This window comes from Ilyonectria robusta (genome assembly GCF_021365365.1).
Source record: "Ilyonectria robusta strain PMI_751 chromosome Unknown BGZ61scaffold_16, whole genome shotgun sequence".
Taxonomy (NCBI): domain Eukaryota; kingdom Fungi; phylum Ascomycota; class Sordariomycetes; order Hypocreales; family Nectriaceae; genus Ilyonectria; species Ilyonectria robusta.
The window spans coordinates 353,999-369,052 of record NW_025764450.1 but is presented as its reverse complement, the minus strand read 5'-3'; the positions used below and the strand labels follow the sequence as shown (position 1 = coordinate 369,052).

General features: G+C 54.5%; 6 protein-coding genes across 6 annotated transcripts; 4 read left to right on the top strand and 2 right to left on the bottom strand.

Annotated features, from left to right (window-relative positions):
* Window positions 1-296: 296 nt before the first annotated feature.
* Window positions 297-2,571, bottom strand: BGZ61DRAFT_480571 (uncharacterized protein; the record flags this gene model as incomplete). The annotated part of the gene is made up of 4 exons (XM_046249207.1): window positions 297-973; window positions 1,023-2,140; window positions 2,192-2,301; window positions 2,422-2,571. 4 exons carry the CDS (start codon window positions 2,569-2,571, stop codon window positions 297-299), a joined length of 2,055 nt encoding a protein of 684 aa, XP_046101454.1.
* Window positions 2,572-3,918: 1,347 nt separating this feature from the next.
* On the top strand, window positions 3,919-6,407 carry BGZ61DRAFT_63300 (uncharacterized protein). The gene has a single exon (XM_046256937.1). It carries the CDS (start codon window positions 4,133-4,135, stop codon window positions 6,275-6,277), a length of 2,145 nt encoding a protein of 714 aa, XP_046101453.1. The 5' UTR covers window positions 3,919-4,132; the 3' UTR covers window positions 6,278-6,407.
* Window positions 6,407-8,300, bottom strand: BGZ61DRAFT_456022 (uncharacterized protein). Its single transcript, XM_046246454.1, has one exon. The coding sequence runs from the start codon at window positions 8,254-8,256 to the stop codon at window positions 6,538-6,540; it is 1,719 nt and encodes a 572-aa protein (XP_046101452.1). The 5' UTR covers window positions 8,257-8,300; the 3' UTR covers window positions 6,407-6,537.
* Window positions 8,301-9,372: 1,072 nt separating this feature from the next.
* On the top strand, window positions 9,373-10,690 carry BGZ61DRAFT_394904 (uncharacterized protein). Its single transcript, XM_046242906.1, has 2 exons — window positions 9,373-9,995; window positions 10,048-10,690. Exons 1-2 carry the CDS (start codon window positions 9,583-9,585, stop codon window positions 10,499-10,501), a joined length of 867 nt encoding a protein of 288 aa, XP_046101451.1. The 5' UTR covers window positions 9,373-9,582; the 3' UTR covers window positions 10,502-10,690.
* Window positions 10,691-11,134: 444 nt separating this feature from the next.
* On the top strand, window positions 11,135-11,869 carry BGZ61DRAFT_480567 (uncharacterized protein; the record flags this gene model as incomplete). The annotated part of the gene is made up of 2 exons (XM_046249206.1): window positions 11,135-11,834; window positions 11,865-11,869. 2 exons carry the CDS (start codon window positions 11,135-11,137, stop codon window positions 11,867-11,869), a joined length of 705 nt encoding a protein of 234 aa, XP_046101450.1.
* Window positions 11,870-12,343: 474 nt separating this feature from the next.
* On the top strand, window positions 12,344-14,626 carry BGZ61DRAFT_424748 (uncharacterized protein). The gene is made up of 4 exons (XM_046243612.1): window positions 12,344-13,472; window positions 13,534-13,920; window positions 13,983-14,165; window positions 14,223-14,626. The coding sequence occupies exons 1-4, from the start codon at window positions 12,840-12,842 to the stop codon at window positions 14,337-14,339; spliced, it is 1,320 nt and encodes a 439-aa protein (XP_046101449.1). The 5' UTR covers window positions 12,344-12,839; the 3' UTR covers window positions 14,340-14,626.
* Window positions 14,627-15,054: the final 428 nt, after the last annotated feature.

The window sequence follows — 15,054 nt, the reverse complement described above, 5'->3', positions numbered from 1 at the left end:
TGTAGTGTCAATTTGTAGTCGACTGAACACGTGTGGCATGGCCTTCTGCTTACATACCGCGATTGAACCTTTCACAATGTGTTCATTGCATCCTCGTGAGATGCGCGGTGATAGAACATAACGGTATCACGCATGTCCATCCTCGCCTGTCAGGTAACTCCATCAGGCGGTGAAACTTGATCAAAGGATGACAACATGCGTCGAACTGCGTTCAGAGACTCGGCTCGAATTGTTTGCGAGGCCACGTAAACGTGACTACGGACATTACCAGATCAGTAAAATTTGTCGGTGTCGCCTCAGGCCGTGAACTGACCCCAATCGCCCCAGTTGATTGGAAGTCCAATGTCGAGATTTGCTTCTAGGGCATCCTCCACAGCGTTCAAGTTAAAACTTGGATCAATGTGACCAAAGACATCATGCCCAGAAATGGCATCGAGGAGGGAGAAATCGACGGGGTTCTCGGTGCCTTGCGCTGAGTTCAATGCCGTGGGATCTGCCGCAGGGAGCTCACTTGGCCGGGGTACTGTCGCATGGGACGATGGATCAGAACCAGGCGTTTCCGGCGGAGGCGGCGTGATATCCTTCGTGAGAGTTGTTGCAGCTCTCTCCATCTCTTTCAATACTCGCTCACCCAGTCCCGCCACAACACTTGCGCTCCAGAAATAGTCACCAAAATCCCTCAACATCTCGCAATTCCGTCTGAAAGCATGCATGGCTCTTGCGCGGAACATCGGCAGGCGACTATGCCGCATCTTGCGATATTCGACACTGAGAGCGAGGGATACGGCATAAGGAATGAATGGGACGGGGCTGAGGTTATCCCGTTGAACTGCACATGCAATTCGTTCGGCTGCGAGCGAGCGCCGCGCATTAGCTGATGGAGGAGGAAGAGTTGAAGCTGCAGTGCGGGTGCCAGGCCGAGGAAGTCGGCATGATAAAATAATGACAGCATGGTAGAATGTTTCAATGGTTGCTATATGCACCGTTAGCAGGGCCATGGATATACGTGAGATGTGACTGACCGATGAGCGAAGTTGGGACCTTCAAGGCATCAGCGTTGACGATCATGGCTTCAAGCACAGGGAGGTCGATATAGGCAATCTTTTCGAGCCCAGATGCCTCGGCGCTTGCCCCTGGGCGATACAGCTCAATGACTTGGTCAAGCCATTGGCAAACAGAGAGAAGGAGTCGGAAACAGGGAGGACGCCTCTTGATGCACCTGTCCAAGTTGGCGCCAATATCTCGCTCGTGCATTATGCAGGGTCTTCCGTAAGACGCGGCATTGATCCTGTCCAGGGCCCAGACTGCACAAAATAGCGTTTCGAAATCCTCCCCATTGTCAGACTCGTAACGTAGAAGATGTAGGCCGAGAGTCTGGATATGATGGATGGCCCGGCCGCCAAGCTGGGCGGGGAGATCGGCTTCTTCAGTGCTACTAGGCTGAGTGTAGAGCGACAACATGACGAGGGCCCTAACGTGAAGGACTCTGTCAGGGATAACGCTCGTCTCGAGGATAGCCCGAACAGCCGAGGAGAGGGATTGCATGAAATCCTGACAGGATATCACATCGGACCCACGATTCTTGAGACGAAGATGCTGGGCCATGGTGGGATCAGGGGCTGCTGCTAGACAAACCAATTGCCGCAGGACAATATCACTTGGGCTCTCTGAAGAACCTGCCAGGGCGGCTTCTGGGATGACGGGGAAAATGGGATGAATCTTTTGCAAGAAAACATGCTTCAGCTTGCGATAGTCCTTCTCTGGGGGAAGACATGACAAGCAATGTTCCCTTACAAAGGGGAGTAAGAACTGGTCCATGATGGGCGGCGGTCGTGACGTGACGAACTGGGACCCTTGGCTAGCAGCCCCTTCTGCGGAGGAGAGCCAGATACCGACGTCTCCTTTCTGGGATGTTTCGCGAATTGAGGCGGATCCTGTTGCCTCTACAAACATGCTTTCCGGGTTTAAGTCGCCTATAAACCGTGAAGACTGCGCATTTGGCGTGGTGATGCTGGGTGGCCTTGCGGCAACGGCGACAGGCGCAGCATTCGGCTCCTCATAGCGAAAGCCGGATGGGTTGGTTGCGCTTGGTTCTTGGGCGTCGACCGGACGCGTCTGATCCAGCTTTATGGACGTTGGACTATGATGAAAATGAGCAAGGCGCAGATGGCGGCGGTTGGATGCAACTCACGACGGCTGAACAGGAGATTCCTGGCCGGTTGGTTCATCTGTAACTGAAGCAGGATCGTTGCCGGGGATTGGTGGCTCATCAGAGGCATCGTCGGCGTGGAGGCATCGTCTCTAAGAGTTCAATTAACGAACGTTTCTCGTCCAGACTTGTCTCAATCCCATCCACCGTCGTCTCAATCCCATCTACACTCGTCTCAATCTCATTCACACCCCTCTCAATCTCACACATACCTTCTTTCGGCGACACGCAGCGCAGGCGTGCTGGACCTGCTTGCGCTTCACGGGCAGGCCGCCGCGATTGGGATCCGAGGCCACAAACTTGACCTGCTTCCCGTTTGTCCCGTTTGTCCCATTTGGGGGCTGTTTCGCAGGCGCGGGCATGGTGGATCCTCCATGCAATGTGGAGCGGAGCACAGCGCGGGGAGCCGATGTCTCCTTTTTGCACGAGTTCCGTCCGAGGCGTGGGATTGTTCGTTGTCCGTCGGGTGACTGCGTGTGTTTATTGTGGTATCGTGAGATGGTCATGACTCCTACCTTGGGGACTCAAGCAAGTCAGTCACGGGTGTGGGCTCAGAGTTTCGCGGGTATTAGTCATCCATCCTAGCTGGCATTTTCGTGGTTACGTGAGGTGGTAACGCGAAGCTTGCGTGTCAACTGGGTGCAATTTGAGAGTGCAACTCTTGCAATCGTGCAAAAACACCGCATACAAGCTGCTGCTGGCCAACAAAGAGCAGAATTGGATTTGGATGAATTGGCACAGTTGGGGAATTGGAGAATTGGAGACGCCGGCCCACACGCTTGGGCCTAGACTGCGGCGTTGTGCATAAGGTTTGTTGGGTGTGCTCAAGCCTCGAGGACTTATCCCACGCAGCTGGGTTTGGGATATACATAGTATGCTGCATCTCTTGTTGTATACCATGTACTTAGCCTGACGCCTTTTCCTTAATGACCGATAACTGAGGCCGCCAGATGCAATAGAGGTGGAGCAAAACCGGACGCAAAGCTTTGGGCTGACGGGGGAGATCCCAGCTGCACACCATCAACGGCTGCGGCGCGGCGGCCATGATGCCCATGTGGGGTTTGCATTAGGGAGTAAATGATGAATTCAATGAAGAGAATATGAGAGACAGGGAGCTTTGGTTCAGTGTGACATGCTTCTGTTCTGATCGAAGATGGACCGTCGCCCAGGGAATGGTTGTAAACAAATACAGAGCAGCGCATCATGGCCGGATCATCATGATACAATCTACCGGCTCATGCCCGCCAACCGTGGCTCCTCCAATGACCAACCGGTCGCACATAGAACCCCCCAAAGCCTAGAACTCGGCACTGGCCGCGCATGAGTTCCTACATTCCCTCGCTTCGTTGTTTATTTCCACGCTAGGGTTGCGGTGGAGATGGGACGGACAGAACGCGAGCCCCGTCTACGGCGTGAATCAAGCAGTCCGCTTTCAGTGCACCTCCCACCACAAACACCAGCTGGAATTCACGGCGTCGACCTCGCCGTGAATCATCCACTGCCGCCCCACACTCAATTCCCGAACGTGACCGTGGCGCGACCAAGGCGTCGAGGGCGTCGAGGACCGTCGTTTGGTGAGACCCATGTTTTGCCCAAATCCGTTGGCTGCCGTCGATCGCGGGGTGGCGGCACCGGCTACCCGCCCCGCGGCCGCTAACCGCGATAGGAAATATGTAAACAATGCGTCAGGGCCGGCCTGCGTCGAGAGTCGCGACCACGTCTCCTTGGATCCATGTTTACCTGCGGAACGACTTGATAAATACATCTTCTCGCAAGACCTGCTTTCGCCAGCACCTCAGGTCTCCCTGCGGCCCAGTCTTTGTCTTTGTCCAACCACAAAGCCTTTTTTGTGACCGTGTTGGCAGCTGCTTTCTATACTCTGTCTTGTATATCCCCGACCGTCATCTGCCGTCATCCACCATCATGGATGACCTCGACCTCCCCATCGCCCTCCGGCGGACGCGTCGCAGTCTCCCCGCGCCCGAATCCTTCTCGGATGCTGCAAGACCTCAGCCAGCCGTCGCAAAAACTCCCCGAAAGGGGGCCAAACGTCGTGTCCGCTTCTCAGACCCAGGCATCCACTCCGGCAGCTGCGCCGCATCCAGCGGCTTGACCCCCATGATCCGCCGTGTCTCCGTTGCTACCCCAAAGCGCCGCCATTCTTCTGCCCCAGTTGGCAGCACGGGGAAGCCCATTGTCTCTGCAAGCTCAAGCCTGCCTCACAGCGGCGAAGTCAACTTTCTTCCGCTGCGTCAGGTGCTCGACGGCCGCGTCCAGCGTCGCATCCGCCGCAATGGGCTCAGCGAAGAGATGAACACCATCCAGCAAGAAAAGCGACGGAGGGCCCAGCAGACCAAGGCAGAGATCGACCGTCTCAAGACCGAGCTCAAGGCCCGAGACCGGGAAATCTACGAACTGCAAAACGCCACCATCATCATGGACACCGACCGCATGTGGGACCTGGAGAAGCAGGTTGAGGATCTCAAAGACGAACTGTCCAAAAGATCTGTCGCCGAGTCCGAACAAGGCCGCGGGTACAACTGGACGCTCGCCGCGAGAGATCCGTTTGAAGACGACTTCATGGATATGAGCGAGGACGAGGACCAGTTTGGTGACGAGACCGTGGCTCAGCTTGCCTGCAGCACGCCTTCAAGAGCTAGATCCTCATTCCCAACTCCCCCAGCAACCAGCCCAGCAATCCCCGGAACGCCGTGTTTCCGCAAGGCCACTCCCAGATCCACGCCCATGCCTACTCCCATGTCTCATGTTGGAGTTCAGGCTTTTTTCTCAGACCCCAAGCAGCAACAGTTGGAAGAGGAGGTTGCTTCTCTTCAACTCGAGATGCATAAGCTGACGGATACACTCAACTCCTACAAAGCCCTCAGTGGCCGTCTCGGCGACAAGCTCTCTCAGTTTTCGCCCGACTCAAATGGCGACTCGCCGGCATCACCACCCGATGATCTCGAGGTTCGGATCGAGGCCCTGCTACAAACCATGTCCGACCGCACTTGCGCCCTGACTCAACTTAAATCCGCCATCTCAGACTTGGGCTTCTCGGGAGAAGATGCGAGTGAAATGGTCATCGCCCTCGCATCTGGCTTCCGCGCCGCTCGCCTAGAGCTGGAATACCTTACACCCGGAGAGATCACGTTGCCTCTGACGTCGCGTGGTGCTGAGGTGCTTGACCTGATGCTCACCCGGCTTCGCGTCATGGCCAAGAAGGCAAAGGAAGACGAAGATGCCATCGATGAGTACCACCAAATCGAACTGTCCTTGAGGCAGCAGCTCGACGCGCGAGTCACTGTCATGGACGGACTCAAGGGGGAGATGTCCAAAGCTGAGAAGCTCATGGGCGACAAGATTGCAAGGATACGAGAGCTGGAAGTCGCCAACGAGAGACTCAAGGGTGCAGTGGATGGCTACGTCCGGGATCTTTCGGAGCTGGAGGGTCTCGTACAGCAGATGGAGCGTGACAACCGCGATTCGGAAGCAACCCGCCACGCCCAGCTCGAGTCGAACCGTCGGGTGCTCTGCAGCAAGGAAGATGCCATTGCCGAATTGGAGACCAAGTTGACCGACACGCTGCAGCGATCCGCCGATCTTCAGAAGCAAATGGTCGAGCTCCAGGACGCAAAGTCGAAGGAGATGACTTCCCTGAATCAAAAGCACGGCGCCTCCCTGGCGATGCGAGACTCCAGGGTCGTGGAACTCCGCGGCGAGATCGACCGCGTCAACGAATCGCTCCGAGTCGCGCACGAGACGGTGCTGGGACTCCGCGTGGAGAACGGCGGACTCCGGACCAAGATGGACGACGAGCGGACAAAGGCCAAGGCCGTCATCGACTCGATGAAAGGCGAGCTGCAGCGCGTTCTACAGATGAGCCAGGACTTTCTCAACACCCCCAAGAAGTCCGACTCGACTCCTGGCCCGCGATCGCCCCCGGCGACGGTGGTGCGGCGGAGCGGCCCTGGCGGGTTCTTGGCCGCGGGGCTGGCAAAGCGACGCAGCCAGAAGCGCCATGATAGCGGAATGGGCTTGTTGGACGAGGACGAGGTTGAAATGTTCTAAAAGCTTTGTTACGATACATGGACTGGCATGGACGGACGGCGTTTGTTGTATACCTTCGTTATGATACATTTCCTTTGTTGTGTACGATACTTAATACATCCTGCGGGATCTTGAATGAATGGTTCTTGTAGTTTATTTAACTGCAGTGCAATGTGAATAGACCAAGACTAAACATGAAGCAACCGTTCCGTCGAAAGTATCCATGGCAACCCGAGGCATGGCAACGAGAGGTTAACTCGGGACAACTCTGCTCTACACATCTAGTAGAATCTCCATTTGGCTTTGTAGTCGGGACTTAGCTCCAGACCAAGCAGAAGTGCCCGCAACAGCTCAATGGGCATGGTATTCGCCTTCAGAACCTGGTCGTGGAACTCCTTCTCCTTGAACCGCCCCTGTCCCAAAGCTTCGTTCCGCAGCTCGAAGATCTGCAACGCGCCAAGCATGTAGCCGACTTGATACAGGGGCGAGTAGTCGCCAGTGAAGGATCGCCTCACCTCGGCTTCGGCGTTCGACCGCTCGTGGCCTACCCAGTTCACCAGCAGGTCGACGCACTCCTGGGGCGTCATGTCGCCGAGGTGGAACTTGAGGGAAAAGATGATGCGCGCGCAGCGGTGCATGCGCCAGAACAGCGTCCCGATGCGGTCCTCCGGCGACACGAAGAAGTTGCCCATCTCCCAGAACACGAGCTCCCAGTACATGGCCCAGCCCTCGACGAAGAAGGGGGTTTCGAACATGGTTCGATGGCTGTGGTGGCGCTTGCCCATGTACAGTTGCAGCCTGTGTCCGGGAATGAGCTCGTGGAAGGCCGTGGCGCGAGAGAAGTGCGTGTTGTTCCCTCTCATGACCATCTTCTTCAGCTCGTGCGACATGTCGGCTGTTGGCGAGGACACGATGATCGACGGGCCTCCCAGGAAGAACGGGTTCTCCTTTTGGCGCTCTGCGGACATGGTGAACATGCGATATGTCTCGTCGGCGATCTTGGGGACCGAGACGAGGTCGTGCTTTTGAACAAACTCCGTCCCCTCGCGAGCGAGCTGCATGACGAGCTGCGTTTGCTGGCCGGGAGGTACGGACCGTGTTTTTACGTATTCCAAAGCCTTCTTCCAGTCTTGTTCATATCCCAGTTCCTCCGAGGCAGCTATCATCTGCGTTTGGCACCATTTGTACTTTTCTTCCGCGAGTTTGATCAACTCCTCTGGTGTGTAGGGGATCATTTCGGCCTCGAGTTCGACGAGCAGTCCGGCTCTTCCAATAGGTTCCCCGATGATCTCATCCTCAGCGCCGGGCCGCATCCCCGCCAGTTTAGTTTGGATGACAGCAAGGTACTGCGATATGGCCGCGTCTGCTTCCTGCCAGGGTTTTGTCGCCCACCAGTCAAACATTGGGTCGTACGAGGAGTAGAAGCGCAAGAGTTCCTGGAGATGGCCACGGAGTTCAATAAGGATTTGCGTGGCTTTGTACGCAGTGGTTTTGCTGGTGTGTAATTTGCCCGCTTCCACTTCATCTTGGGTCTGGCAGATGCCGCGCTTGATCGCATCTAGTGCCCCGGCCGCCTTGTCTCCTTGCATCTGGTCGACATCTTGCCGAGACTCGCAAAGGGAGACTATGAGCGGCGCAAAGGGCAAAAGGAAGCCGGCTGCTTTCTGCGCTTTTTCATCTAAATGCAGCTGGCGTTGCTCTCGCCTGAGGAAATTTCGCAGCAGGATAAAGTCGACCCTATGTTGCTGTGAGAGGTCCTCGAAGGGAACCTGGAACAACGATCCAAGCTCGTCTGAGTAGAATTGCGCCAGTCTCGCATGGCGCCGCGGAGATATGGTGATGCTGTAGAACTTGAGGAGCTCCTTGAGATCGAATCGCACTCTTTGGACACGATCTGGCATGGATTCGGCTTCATCATTGATGGAATTGTTGGCATCTGGGAGATTAACCCAAGCGCCGTCCATTTCCGATGAAAGCTCGACGGATTGATACTGAGACATGGCGAAGTGGGATGATTACTGAAATCACCACGTTTTGTTCAAAGCGCAAGGAACTATGAAAAGGGAACAATACAAGTGAGGGGAAGTGCTGACATTGTTGGTCTTTTAAGTCCTGGGGTTCTCCAACAATGCCGTACCTTGCAGGGAGTGGTTGAGACATTTAGCTTCCTTATTGAGCCAGGAACAAGGAACACCGAATTCCGGGCGAATGAAGATGGTCGTCGGGATGTAATCACGCGGTTCTCCAGAAGGAATACGGTATGGATATGCGTATGCACTGATAAGACGTGCATACCCTGCCTGGGTCTAGAGAGTAGCTGGCTAGCCCCCATGCCATTTTCTCAACTGTCCGTAGATAGCACATCGTCTACCCTGGCTGTCTTGCAAAGGTTCCTTCAAGTGTGTGGAGACTGTGAATGATTGAATGTCGGTCTGGGTTGAGAGGCAGGTAATAGCACACGATCTTGGAACAATTCGGCGGGCATTAAGTGTACCTACGCTTTCGAAGAACAGGGTTGGCTCGGTGGCGCCCCCCACTTTCCGGTGAGAGACATGAGGTGCGTCGGAGAATATTGGCTGCTCTATGCAATGTTGACAGGCATCAAGAAAATGCCATGTTAACGAGATGGGTATGTATCTTGGACATAATGAGGGTTTAATTGAGAATACTTGAACTCCAAATATCCGAAAAGATGTTCAAGCCTCTCGTTACCTGAGACTTTGGCTGTGCATCCATGATGATGACTTACGAGGTAGAGCATGTGATCTCCCTGGGAACCGGCTCATCAACATCCGGCTTCGGATACTACGTCATATCTACGTGTCGATGTACTGAGGCCGTTTTGATGTTGTCATGTTGGTGAATTGATCGAAGGCATTTGTCTTGGTTGTGAACAATAGCATCTTGGACCATCTGGCTAGGGCCATAATATTATACACCAGCGACCTATATGGGGCTCGGGATGGCCTACCTGGAGAAGTCGGCTTTGAATTGCCTAATCTAATCTATTTGTCGGTTGACCTCTCCGACGTCTTGGCACCGTGGTTACGTACCTAGCGTCATAGTCTTGGAGGTTAGCCGGCCGAAACCAGATCCATCTCATCTCCACCTATCCCCTGCCACAGCCAATCTCATGGCTACTTTGGGTGCTAGGCTTCGAAATTCTGGAGACACTAACACCGTCAACGCCGAGGCTTATATCGGATTTTCCGATCGAGCCCGACCTCGGGGCCGCCATCCAGCGCCGTAGCTGGGCGCGATAGTATCCTCCCTCGGCCCCTATGACTTGCGTTCTACAACCAACCCGGCCGTTGATGTGACCCACGATGGCCACGATGCTGCTCCGTGCCTCGCTCCGGAGGAACGGCCTCGGCCTCGGCCAGCGCCCGCCGGTCTTCCAGGTCCAGCGCCGACTGCAGAGCTCGCCTTCGAAAGCCGCGGGCATCAGCCGCGATGGCGCCAAGGCCGTCGAGTCAACGCCTGTATCTACAACTTCCAGCGCCGCTGCCGTTGCCCCGCGGCCTCTTTGGCAACGGCTTGGTCCCTTGACCACGGCCGCGCAGGCGTACGGAAGATCGCAAAGGGCCAGGCCGTATACGACGCAGTTCTGGAGCGCCGTCATCATCTACCTGCTAGCCGACCTGAGCGCCCAGTCTATTGGAGGCGAAGAGTACGATCCCGTGAGAACTGCCCGAAGCATGGCTATCGGTGGCATGGTCGCGATTCCCAATTATAAATGGTACGAGTCAATTTGATACGCGCCATCCTCGGGCGGCGCTGACTGTTTCCAGGTTCATTTTTCTCTCAAATCACTTTAATTACGCAAGCCGGTGGCGAACACTTTCAACCAAAATTGTCGTCAGCCAAATTGTCTTCACCCCAACCTTCAACTCTTTCTTCTTCGGCGCCCAGGCCGTCCTCTCCGGCGACGGCATCGGTGGAGCCGTCGAGCGCATCAAGAACTGCGTTCCCGCGTCCGTCGTCAACTCGGCCAAGTTCTGGCCGCCATTCACTGCCTTCTGCTTCACTTATATACCCATGGAATACCGCAGCATTTTCACAGGCTGCATTGCTGTCGGATGGCAGACTTACTTGAGCTACATTAACAAGCAAGCCGAGCTGCTAGAGGCTCAAAAGACTGGGCTAGAGCAGGGTAATGCTGTCGTGAAGGTGGAGGAGGTCAAGGTGAAGGGTGTTAAATTGGACGACGTCAAGTTGGTTGCCGTCGAAGCGCAAGCTGCATAAGCATCGCATTTTTATTATTCCCTTTGTTTGAACAGGATAGACAAAATAAGATAGACTTTCATACTTTTATACAGCGATGTGAATTGGAGTTTTGGGCAATAAGTGTAAACTGCATGATCTTGCAACCACGTGAGCACTCTCCCAGCTCGTCGCCGATTGACGGTCATGATGGTTTTACCTATTGTTCACAGCGAAAGTTTTTGTCATGTTGTTGCTTTGAACAAGTTTATATGTTCCCGCTTTTGTCTCCGATATGGGACACTTTGTGGCTCTTTTGACAGTGTGAACTGCGCTACGTTCAAAGAACATAGATTACGCAAATAAAAACTCACCGAGCCGGCAGACACTACCTCATCACTCCTCGTGTAAGAAATTGTGATCAAGCGATGTTGAGACATGTTCGTGATTATATGGCGATGACGAGTCTTGACCGCAATATCATGGATATATGTTCCCAGAATAGGCTTGGAAGACCGCGGACTCTCTTGACTGTTCACAAACGACTGGCACATATGCTCAATCTTCCAGCGTATATCCATCTTCGCAGCCCGATAATTTCTTGACTTGGAATCACCAAAGACTTGGATTCACAACAACTTCTTGCGATAACTTCCTACCATCAAGCTAGGCACAATGACGACTCCTAGATCCGGACCCCCCTTTGACCTGTCTTCCCGAGAAGGTAACGATGACAAGAGCGGTACATCCACTTCTATGGAACACGCAGATTTGGAGTCTAATGGATCGCCTTCTACTGGGGAACTTTCTATCTCACATGAAGCCCCCAACGAAACCACAGATGCAGGTTCGGGCCAAGCGCATTCTCCTGAAGACCTTTCCTTCTGGCCGCCAGTTCGCCGCCACATCATGGGGCTCGAGCCAGCTGAACGCCCTATCAAGGTCACTTGCGGTATGTGCAGAAACGAGGTGAGCATCGCCAGCCTTCCAGCGCCAGCAATGAACAACGACGAGGTGCGCAAAGGTTGCGTGTACCCATGTGGTCACATTATCTGCGAGGACTGCGATGACGGTATGACGCAGCACGAGTATGAGACATGTCCAGTCTGTCGACTACAGCTGAATTGTGAGACCTGCGGTTTGCGGCCGGATCGTCGAACCGCGCCTACTGTGGGAGAGAGCTTGGAAAAGGTAAACAAAATTCCCAAGACTATCCCTGAAGGAGGGTTCTACGAGCCGAAATGCGTGATGTGCTTTTTCGGCAATCCGGACAGTAGGAGGAACCTGTGGATGCGCGGCGAGGAGGCAATGAATCGGTCCCCCCAGGTTGATTTTGGAGCTCAAGCTTCATATGAGCCTATTGGTGGTTGTACTTGTGAGTTTTGCACTGCTTATGCCTCCCGAGTTTGAGGTTTTGTTGGAGACGGGTAGCTGATACTTCAGAAAGAATGAGATGGATACGCTCGCAATGGAAAACTTTTATAGACCCTTTTATGAATACATGTTGCTTTGCTGATTTGTTGGCCTCCAAGTTATCTTGAGGATACGCCCACTAATAATAGTCTCGTTGAATTAACGGCTCGTGCGAAGGCATCACAGAATACTCCCGAGGCCACATCCCACTAATAAGCAGAATATTTTACTCAACTTACTTGTGCAATTTACCATTCAGTAATATAGTCGATCATATTTCTTTCTTAGCTATTGCCCAAGTCTCGTTTCCCTCAATGCGAAGAACGCAGATGTGGCGTAAGCTCCCAGCACCAGCCACAGAAAGCCACCTCTGAGGTCAGTGGCTTTGAAAATGTCCCGACTGGCTGCGCTTGAACCGAGCATTGCCGCTCCTGAATGTTCAACAGTTGGACATGACGACCTGGATAAGAGCTTTTATTAGACAAGCAAAGGCAGAATCCCGACATCAGGCTGTGCAGGAGCTGATGGGTGTTTGCTACCATACGAACTGCTTAGTACGATCTTCTCTTGGGCCTTGGTAACTTGGAAGCGATGTATTCAAGGCTCGGAAGTGATAGCCGAGTTCGGCAACAGAGACGGCATCAACGGCATCCAAGAGTCGAGAGTCGGCATTCAGCGTGTCAATTCCGACGCCTTTTGTCGAGGGTTAAGCGGTAGACCGAAGAGGCTATTCTTTGATTCGGAGATTTCCTATAACAACCACAGCCCTGGAATTGCCCAATATTTGCCAGGTGTTGTCTCAGCCAAGCGGCAAGTTGGCGCTACCCAATCAAGCTCCCACATTTTCGAGCCTGCAACACCAGCCCGTGCGATGCCTTCACCACAAACCTGGCCCGCTTAAACCTGCCTCTCTTCTCCCCTTTCCCTACCTCTCCCGCCCTTCCTCCCACCTCTGCCAGTAGCCAAGATGGCGTCCGCTGTGCGAATGAAGGCCGCGACCGGCCTGTTGAGCCTGTCGCGCGCCGCCCCCAAGATGCTGCCGGCGCAGCGTGTGGCCGCCCTCACCCACAGCGCCCTCCTGTGCCAGCGCGGCGCAATTGACACCCAGTGCCGCCTCTTCAGCGGCTCGGCTGCCTGCTATGCAGACATCATCGTCAAGGTGCCCCAGATGGCCGAGTCCATTAGCGAGGGAACCCTGGCCTCGTTGCCCAAGAAGGTCGGCGAGCAGATCGAGGCCGACGAGGAGATCGCCAGCATCGAGACGGACAAGATCGACGTCGCTGTCAACGCCCCTGAGACGGCCGTCATTGCCGAATACTTCGTCGCCGAGGGTGACACCGTTGTCGTTGGCCAGGACCTCGCCCGCATTGTGACTGGCGGCGACGCTGGTGCTGTCAAGAAGCCCGAGGGAGACGCTCCTCCTCCTCAGCAGGAGACCAAGGCCGCCGAACCCGCCCAGCCCAAGGTCGAGGACAAGACTCCTGCTCCTGAAGCTCCCAAGCCTGCTACTCCCGCTCCCGCGACCAAGCCCGCTGCTCAGCCGGCGCAATCCCAGCCCGTTGCCTCGACATCCGCAGGCCCTTCCCGAGGAGAGCGAGTTGTAAGTCATACAAGCAGTGGCCACTCTATGCCGCCAGAGCTAACGATGCGCCGCCAAACAGGAGAAGATGACCCGTATGCGAAAGACGATTGCGAGCCGCCTCAAGCAGTCGCAGAACACCTGCGCCTCGCTCACCACCCTGCAGGAAGTCGACATGACCAACCTGATGGCCTGGCGCGCCAAGTACCGCGACGAAGTTGCCGAGGAGCATGGCGTTCGCCTGGGATACATGGGAGCTTTCACCAAGGCCACCACCCTTGCTGCCCAGCAGGTGCCCCAGATCAACGCCGCCATCGACACCGAGAAGGAGATCATCACCTACCGCGACTACGTCGACATCAGCATTGCCGTTTCCGCGCCCAAGGGTCTCGTCACCCCTGTGTTGAGAAACACAAACGCCCTGAGCATCGTCGAGCTGGAGCGGGACGTCGCTACCATGGCCAAGAAGGTAAGTAAACAGAGGGGGAATAATATTTGAGATTGACAAGAGCTAATACGTGTCCGCACTAGGCTCGCGATGGCAAGCTGACGTTGGACGACCTCGAGGGAGGCAACTTCTCCATCAGCAACCCTGGTATCTTTGGTTCCATGTTTGGAACTCCCCTCATCAACTACCCCCAGGCCGCCGTCTTCAACATGAACGGGATCCAACAGCGCGTCATGGCCATCAACGGCCAGGCCGAAATCCGACCGGTATGTCCAACATGAAATATCCTTGAATATCAGCCACTAACTAAACTCCTTGTGCAGATGATGTACATCAGCTTGACCTACGACCACCGTCTAATCGATGGCCGAGAAGCCGTCACCTACTTGAACCTCGTCAAGAAGTACATCGAGGACCCCTCTCGAATGCTTCTTGTTTAAGCAACACCTACCACTTCCCCAATTGAAAAAAAAAAAAACCTTGTATTCTAGCATTTGCGCGTGAAAGGGACGGCTTGGATGGCTTCATAAACTAGACAGAAAACAGTGTATTGTTTTGGGTGTTGCATGGACCGGCGCTTTTCGTACAAACGGTAGATGATGCAATCGAAGATGATCGTGTTTTTGCTTCCCATTTCCATGTTAGCTTGACCGTCTAAGTTATGAGTTGTCTACTATCGTGTCCATCCCGAAACACGACCGAATCATCTGGATACCCTTGTCAATTGCGTAGGATGTAACTCATTTCACAGCTCCTCCAACGCAATCTCAATTGCCTGGTCTACTGTCGATTTCCCGCAAGTCGGCTACTTCATCAACAAGTAAGATACCGGCGGTACTTCCATGTGGAGCTCCTTGGCGCCATTTGGCCCTCGGATGTCGCAGCCGAAATGCCCTCCTGATTCGCTGATATTAGGCCTTCTAGCTGAGCGTGGCCTGCCTCTACCCGAGCCTCCATCCCGTCACTTACACGTTTGGCCGAGTACCCAGGTTCCGGGTTGGCATCAGAGAACGGCAGGACTCCATATCTGGAAGCCGATTTCATGTCGGTGCCACGGCATTGCCATGGATCGCCAGCTCATTGCCGCGGAACGGCTTGGTATCCCGATCCCGCTAGATCATCTTCCCCATACGAACTCATGTCTCGTGGCTGATT

Bases quoted from the DNA above. Each gene is read 5' to 3' on its own strand.
- BGZ61DRAFT_456022 (XM_046246454.1), bottom strand. From the start codon at position 8,256: ATGTCTCAGTATCAATCCGTCGAGCTTTCATCGGAAATGGACGGCGCT.
- BGZ61DRAFT_424748 (XM_046243612.1), top strand. From the start codon at position 12,840: ATGGCGTCCGCTGTGCGAATGAAGGCCGCGACCGGCCTGTTGAGCCTG. The intron at 13,473-13,533 runs GTAAGTCATACA...GCCGCCAAACAG, and splicing joins CTTCCCGAGGAGAGCGAGTT to GAGAAGATGACCCGTATGCG. The intron at 14,166-14,222 runs GTATGTCCAACA...CTCCTTGTGCAG, and splicing joins GCCAGGCCGAAATCCGACCG to ATGATGTACATCAGCTTGAC.
- BGZ61DRAFT_394904 (XM_046242906.1), top strand. From the start codon at position 9,583: ATGGCCACGATGCTGCTCCGTGCCTCGCTCCGGAGGAACGGCCTCGGC. The intron at 9,996-10,047 runs GTACGAGTCAAT...GACTGTTTCCAG, and splicing joins GCGATTCCCAATTATAAATG to GTTCATTTTTCTCTCAAATC.
- BGZ61DRAFT_63300 (XM_046256937.1), top strand. From the start codon at position 4,133: ATGGATGACCTCGACCTCCCCATCGCCCTCCGGCGGACGCGTCGCAGT.